The 7,200-nt window shown below is 64.8% G+C and overlaps 1 protein-coding gene across 1 annotated transcript in view; it reads left to right on the top strand.

Annotated features, from left to right (window-relative positions):
• PKP3 (plakophilin 3) overlaps positions 1-6,717 on the top strand; it is a 13,378-nt gene extending 6,661 nt beyond the window's left edge. The window contains exons 2-13 of the mRNA XM_009288166.1: positions 918-994; positions 1,198-1,925; positions 2,345-2,468; positions 2,626-2,830; positions 3,072-3,246; positions 3,523-3,640; positions 3,941-4,108; positions 4,478-4,663; positions 4,951-5,104; positions 5,557-5,749; positions 6,199-6,286; positions 6,682-6,717. Coding sequence (XP_009286441.1) covers positions 918-994; positions 1,198-1,925; positions 2,345-2,468; positions 2,626-2,830; positions 3,072-3,246; positions 3,523-3,640; positions 3,941-4,108; positions 4,478-4,663; positions 4,951-5,104; positions 5,557-5,749; positions 6,199-6,286; positions 6,682-6,717 — 2,252 coding nt within the window. The remainder of the gene's footprint in view (positions 1-917; positions 995-1,197; positions 1,926-2,344; positions 2,469-2,625; positions 2,831-3,071; positions 3,247-3,522; positions 3,641-3,940; positions 4,109-4,477; positions 4,664-4,950; positions 5,105-5,556; positions 5,750-6,198; positions 6,287-6,681) is intronic.
• The last annotated feature ends 483 nt before the right edge of the window (positions 6,718-7,200 follow it).

Below are 7,200 nucleotides of genomic sequence, written 5' to 3'. Positions count from 1 at the left end.
CCCCCCCTCCCGGCCGAGCCCCCCGAGCACCCTGCCGCACCCCCGGCACCCAGGATGGGGGCAGCACGGCCCCAGCGTGGGCTCGTTTCACCCCACTCAGGGGTCGTGCCTCAATTTCCCCACCTGCCCCCTGGGGGGGATTTGCACTGGGGGGGATCCCACACCCCGCTTTGGGCTGGGGGGGGAGGTTTTTCTCACCCTGGCAGATCCCTCCTCGTCCCCCCCAGCCGTTGAGCAGCGCCGCTGGCTGGGCTCCAAGCTCCTCCATTTAACATCTCCGCTCGCGGCCTCCGCCCTGCTGCTTCGCCTGGCACCGGCGTGGGGTTTCACCGAGCCCCCAGATCCAAGGTGCTGGGGGCGCCGGCAGCGGTGGGGAGAGCCCCTCCCGGCACCCCGAGGGCCGCCCCGGGCATGGGTGTGAGTCACGCTCCCGTCACCGCCGGGGCTGGCAGTGTCCTCCCTGTCCCTGCCGGTGGCCCCGGGGTGGTGGCAAGGCGGAGGGCAGCACGGGGTGCAGTGGGGCGACCGGGTCCCTGCTGGGCTCCTGTCCCCAGGGTGGCAGAGCCGGGACTGGCTTTGGGGGAGATGCCTGGGCTGTTGATCCGGCTATGGCGGAGGGGACCTGGCTGAGCCGCCGCGTCCCTGCCAAGGTGGCAATTACTCCCCTTGCTGTTGGGGCATGATGAAAGGCAGGGAGGCCGCCGCTCGGCACTGCTGCCGCCTCTCCTGCTCCCCGTTGCCGGCAGGCAGGAGAAGGCAGAGTCCTCCCGCTCCCTTGTCCCCCTCCGTGCCATTGGCACTGCTGCGGCTCCTGAAGAAGGTCCCCCCGGGATGAGTTGGGGGGGGACCTTTGGTCCCCAAGACCACCCCTTTGGCCCCCCAGTGCTCACGTTGACCCCTCCGTCTCCGTCCTGCAGGTGGTCGGTACGGCACGACCTTGCACTCCTCCTTCAGCTCCCGCTCCCAGAGCAATGGCTTGGACCCCAAAGCCTCGGTACGTACTGGGGTGGTTTCATCCCCCACCCCGTGCCAGCGCCCATCACCATGGCAGCTGGGGATGCCGGCAGAGACCCAGCCGCTGGCTGTAGCTTTGGTTGTGCCAGGGGAGGCTCTTGGCTCCGTCCTTTCCTCTCCCCGTGGTGGGGATGGAGGGACAGGCTCGTGGGCACCCCCTAACCACATGCCTTCCCCCTGCAGCTGTACCAGCCACTGGCCAAGAAGGATTTTGGCACGCTGAAGGGCAGCGGCTGGTCCTCGCGCTCAGCGGTGGACCTCACCCCACACAAGCGGATGGCGACCATCAGCAACGGGGGCCTGGCGAAGGGCCGGGGCTACAGCACCGGCTATGCCATGTCGCAGGCTGCCAACACCTCGCCGCGGCCCAGCTCCTTCCACGAGCGCAACTACCGGCCCCGTCAGAACTTCGACACCCTCTCGCTGCGCTCCCTGCGGCTGACCGACGGGCCGCTCCAGCCCACCGCCATCGCAGATGACCGCTATAGCGTCATCTCAGAGCAGCTGGATCCCGTGGGTCACCGTCCCCCCTACAAAAGCCGAGTCAACGGTGGCTTCGCCCGCTCCTACACCTTCGAGAGGCAGATGAGCGCCGGCTCCACCGCCAAGGCCGCCTCTGACTGGCTGGAGGGCGGCGAGGTGACCCAGAGCCGCACCATCCGGGCGCCTGCCATGCGCACGCTCCAGCGCTTCCAGAGCAACAACCGGTCGCGGCTTAGTACCGGCTCCTTTGGCAGCATCCAGGCAGCCTCGCAGGCAGGCATCGGGAGCTCGTACATGGGGATGGTGGAGCACAGCTCCCGCGCGCCCTCCATGCACAGCCTGGCCGAGTCCAGCCACCACCTCCAGGACCAGCGTGCCATGGAGATGTACAATGGGCACAGCACGCTGCTCAGCCACCAGTCGGGGGGGTGAGTGCCAATGGGGCTGGTCCGGCACTGGCTTAGTCCTTGTCCCCACCTTAGTCACTTGTCTGGTTGAGGGCAAAACCCTCCACCTCTTGCCTGGAGTTACCTTGCTGCAAGGGATGCAGGAGGAGGGGTGAGATGGTGGGCACAATTTGGCCCCATAGTGATGGACCATGGCATGGGTTGACCTCCAAGCATGTCCTGCATGTGGCCTTAGCTCCTCTCATGGACACAGCCTGAGACATGAGGGTAGGAAGATGCTCATTCAGCTGGGTCTGGAGTCCTGTGCCCCAAGAGTGTGGTGGGGAGGGAGATGGGTTGACGCATCTCCTCTGAGATGCAGAACGTGGTGGGGTGGAGAGGTGGAGGACTCCTGTGGGATGCTGTGCTTGGGCTCTTCCTCACCTGCCTGTGGCTTCCAGGTTTGATGACATCGACCTGCCCTCGGCAGTGAAATACCTGATAGCCAGCGACCCCAACCTGCAGGTCCTGGGTGCTGCCTATCTCCAGCACAAATGCTACAGTGACAGCAACGCCAAGAAGCAGGTGAGCACCCAGGAGCCGAAAGGGAAGGGGCTGTCCCCAGCCCCTCTGCCATGGTGGGGCACCCCAGGGAGGGTGGAAGAGATGGAGGGAGCCCCAGCCCCCAGCTGAATGGGAGAGGGGCTGGGTGTCTCAACCCGGCTGGGCCGTCCCCTCCCAGGCCCGCAGCCTCCAGGCCATGCCCAAGCTGGTGAAGCTGTTCAACAGCCCCAACCAGGAGGTGCAGCGCCATGCCACGGGTGCCATGCGCAACCTCATCTACGACAACGCCGAGAACAAGCTGGCGCTGGTGGAGGAGAATGGCATCTACGAGCTCATGCGGACGCTGCGGGAGCCTGACGACGAGCTCCGCAAGAATGTCACAGGTTGGAGACGATGGCAGGGGCGGGCAGGGGTCCTCCTCCCCTGGGGGTGGCACATGGTGCCCCCACCCCATGGGTAAAGCTGGGATGACACTTCATGGGGATGACCTCTTTTGCATCGTTACCCACCCTGTCCCATGGCTGCTCCTGGCTGTGGGTGGTCGTCGTGAGTCCCCTGGGGAGGTGAATCGGGGTGGACGTGCTCTCCAGCCATTCCTGGGACTGAGGATCCCCCTCTGTGCAGGGATCCTGTGGAATCTCTCCTCCAGTGACAACCTGAAGGATCGCCTGGCCCGGGACACGCTGGAGCAGCTCACGGACCTGGTCCTGGTCCCCCTCTCTGGGCTGGGGGGTTCGGGTGTCATCCAGCAGAACCCCTCAGAGGCGGAGATCTTCTACAACTCCACAGGCTTCCTCAGGTACCCGCTCTGGGCCGCCTCCGGTCCTCCCACTGTGGGTAAAGTTTTGGGTGGAGGAAGAGAGACACCATCTGTGCTGTATACATAGGGAGCAAAGTCCCCAGGCCTCTTTTCTGGGGTCCCCATCCCTTGCAGCAGTTGTGCATCAAGGCAAAGCCTGGTCAACCCCATGGGAGAGGTATTAGCTGCTCTCCCTGTGGTGGTGCCCAGTGGCAGGAGGAGGGTGGCCATGGGGAAGCCCCTTCTTGCCGTGACGGACCTGTGTTCCCTGTGCAGGAATCTCAGCTCTGCCAGCCAGCAGACTCGGCAGAAGATGCGTGAGTGCCACGGGCTGGTGGACTCCATGATCCACTACGTGAACAGCTCCCTGGAAGTGGGCAAGTCAGAGGACAAGGTGAGCCCCGGGAGCTGGGTGCTGGGAGGGTTTGGGTGCCCTCAGACGGGGTGCTGCTCCCTCCCTCCTGGCAGCTGCCTGGCCAGCTGCAGGTACAAAGGTACGTCTTGATGTGACGGTGAGAAAACCATCTGGCTCCATCTGGGCTTACTGGGCACAGTGGGGCACTGCTGGTGTCATCGGGGTGACTCTGGCCATGGAGCCCCATGGGATTGCACTCCAGGGGATGTGCCAGCTGGAGATGCCCTGGCAGGCAGCACAAGGACTGACACCCTCACATCCCATCTCCCTCCCCCCCAGAGCGTGGAGAACACCGTCTGCGTCCTGCGCAACCTCTCCTACCGCCTGTACGACGAAATGCCCCCGTCCTCCCTCCAGCGCCTGGAAGGCCACAGGAGGAACAACAGCAGCATGGTGACGGGGGAGCTGGTGGGCTGCTTCAGCCCCCAGAGCAAGAAAGCACGAGAGGTCAGTGGCTGGGAAGTGGTGGGCACCATGGCGGCCGTGTCACCTGGGGCGGGGTTGGCACTGGGAAGCAGCTGGCAGTGGAGGTGACGCTGGGGCGGAGGTGGACGCCGGCCTCGGCTGATGGGTGGGACACGCAGGTGAGCTCAGCCGAGGGTGAATCAGGTGTGTGGGGTGAATTAGGGTGCCAAACCCCCACTTTGCTATGCCATGGGACATGACGCAGCCAGGGTGACCTGCCAGGTCACTGCCAGCCTGGAGCTGCCCAACGGTTGAGGCCAGGCACGAGGGGAAAAGGGGACACCAGCAGTGGGGGATACTGCAGAGGGGACATCCCCTGTGAGTCTAACACTGCTGCCCCTATCCCCGCAGCACTACCTGAATGCGGACATCGTCACCTTCACCGAGGTCTCCAAGGACCCCAAGGGCATGGAGTGGCTCTGGAACCCACAGATTGTGGGCATCTACAACCGGCTGCTGCAGCGCTGCGAGCTCAACAAGCACACGACGGAGGCGGCCTCGGGCGCCCTGCAGAACATCACTGCCGGGGACCGCAGGGTGAGGGCGCGGGAGGGGAACGTCCGCTGGAGCTTGCCCTGTCTTGCCTGCTTGTCTCCACCACCTGGCCAGTCACAGCTGTGCCCGGGGAGGGGATGCACCTCCCTGCGGGTTGGTACCAGCCTTTCCTGGGTGGGGGACGTGACCATCACGCTACTCACCACCCGGGCATGGGTCACCCGACCTGGCCCTGTTGAGCAAGAGGAGGAAGAGGAAGATGGGGTGGGAGGAGGAGGCAGCCGGTGGGTCCCCGGCAAGTGTCTCCAAGCGGGTGTTTGCCTTGGCAGTGGGCGGGCGTGCTGAGCCGGCTGGCCCTGGAGCAGGAGCGCGTCCTGAACCCCGTGCTGGACCGTGTCCGCACCGCTGACCACCACCAGCTGCGCTCCCTGACGGGGCTCATCCGCAACCTGTCCCGCCACGCCCGCAACAAGGACGAGATGTGTGAGTGCTGGGGAGGGACGGGCAGGGCCAGGGCTGCGGGGAGGAGCCCGACAGATGCCCTCTACCCTTTTCCTCCTTGGTCTGGCCTCCAGTTACCTCCAGCCATGTCTCAGCACCTTCCTGCCTGCTGCATCCCTCCTCGCAGCCAAGTGAGCGGTGGCCAGTCCATCCCCCATCCCCAGTAACCGAACACATCCCCCCCTCTGCCTCCAACCCCACCACCGCACTTGGCTTTGCCCCTGTCCCCCAACCCCTCTCCCAGGTGCCAGGGAGTCTCAGCAGAGACTCCAGAGAGCAAAAGGCTTGAAGATGTCCCTGGTGCTGCCCCGCAGGTCCTTGGTTGGACCTTCTGTCCCCTCATTGCCCCTGGGAGGTTGTAGGGTTCCTCCCCAGGCTGCCGCGTGTCCCCTGGGTGTGGCCACCAGCCCTGACGTGATGCCTTTGCCCACCAGTAACCAAGGTAGTCAGCCACTTGATCGAGAAGCTGCCGGGGAGCATCGGGGACAAGGCGCCGCCCGCTGACGTCATCGTGAACATCATCGCGGTCCTCAATAACCTGGTGGTGGAGAGCCCCATGGCCGCTCGTGACATCGTTTACTTTGATGGTCTAAGGAAGCTCTTCTACATCAAGAAGAGAAGGGACAGGTGGGAGCTCCCTCTCCATTCTGCTATCCCAGCTCAGACCTGGGGTCCAGTCCTGCTCTCCCCTTCCTCCTCTGGTCCAGCGAGGTGGAAGAGGGTCACAACCAGTCTTCCTTCCCAAGGCTTGGTGTTGGGAGTCCCCAGACCAGCTCAGGGTGGCCTCATGGCCACCTTCCAGCCCTTTGCCACCTCCTCAGGACACCCCACCACAGGGTTGCCCATCACTGCAACCACCTTCTTCCCATCTGGGTGCTTCCCACCTCTCCTGCCAGAAGCGCTTGCCACCCTGCCCATTGCGGTGGGCTCCAGCCTTTAGTCTTCTGCCTCTTCCCACCAGCGCTAAGTCCTCAGCCCCTCCGGGCCCTTCTGGGGTGGTATCCTTAGGCTGATGGGCACCCACCATCCCATGGCTAGTGGTATCCAAAGCTCACTGCATCCTGTCCCTGTCCCAGCTCGGACAACGAGAAGTCCTCCAGAGCAGCAGCCAGCCTTCTGGGCAACATGTGGCAATACACCAAGCTCCACCGGGACTTCAAGATGGTACGTACCAACCTCCGGTGCCTCCTCCAGCCGGCGGGATCCTGGGGTGGATCCTGAGGGTGGATCCTAAGGGAGTCGAGGCCAGGGGCTTCACCCTGGAAGGCCATGCCACCCAAATGCTTCCAGGCATATGGTGGGCCCCAACTCCGTGCCTCCCCCTCCTGAAGGGGTAGGGATGTCCCCAGAGCATCGTCCCTGTGGTGGCAGCTGCACCGGTGGGGTGAGGACAGCCACGTGCCCAACATGGGGACAGCGTGGCCCTGTCAGTGCCAGAGCAGAGGGGGTTTGTGTTCGCATTCCCACTGCCCAGCGAGGGGTGGGCAGGGGTGTCCTCGGGAAGGAAAGGTGATGGCGCTGGTGTCCCCCCGTGTGATGGGTGGCCTGTCTCCTTGCAGAAGGGGTACCGGAAGGAGGACTTCCTCGGCCTGTGAGGACAACCCCCGGGAGCCAGACTGCCCAGCCCTGACTCTCCCCGCCGGGATGCTCCTTGCTGCCGGCCGTGCCCTGGGGAGGCTGCTCGCCGCCGGGTCCCCGCTCCATAGCGTAGTCCCTGCTGCGTCCCTCGCGCCTCCCCCCCTCCACCAGGTCCCCCTTCCCCGGGCGGGGGGACACTTGTCCTCCCTCCTGCCGCAGCCTTAAACCCAGCGACTGCTTTTGGCTCTGCTGTGGGGCCCCACTGGGACCCCAGTTAGTTGGGGACAGCTCTATGGCACCCAAGGGTCCTCAGCCTCTGGGGACCCTGCCCGCTCCTGAGGAGCCGGCTGCAAAGCTCAGCTTGTCTTGTGGTTCGTCGGAGGGGCAGGAGCTGCAGGGCTTTGGGGAGGCTCCTGCAAAGCAATGCTGGTGGGAATGGGGGCTTCTGGGGGCACCCCATCCCAGCTCCCCGAATCGCGGCGCACCGGGGGCTGGGAGGG

The sequence above is a fragment of the Aptenodytes forsteri genome, unplaced genomic scaffold (genome assembly GCF_000699145.1).
Source record: "Aptenodytes forsteri isolate BGI_AS27 unplaced genomic scaffold, ASM69914v1 Scaffold329, whole genome shotgun sequence".
NCBI lineage: Eukaryota > Metazoa > Chordata > Aves > Sphenisciformes > Spheniscidae > Aptenodytes > Aptenodytes forsteri.
This window is presented reverse-complemented; position numbering and strand designations above follow the sequence as displayed.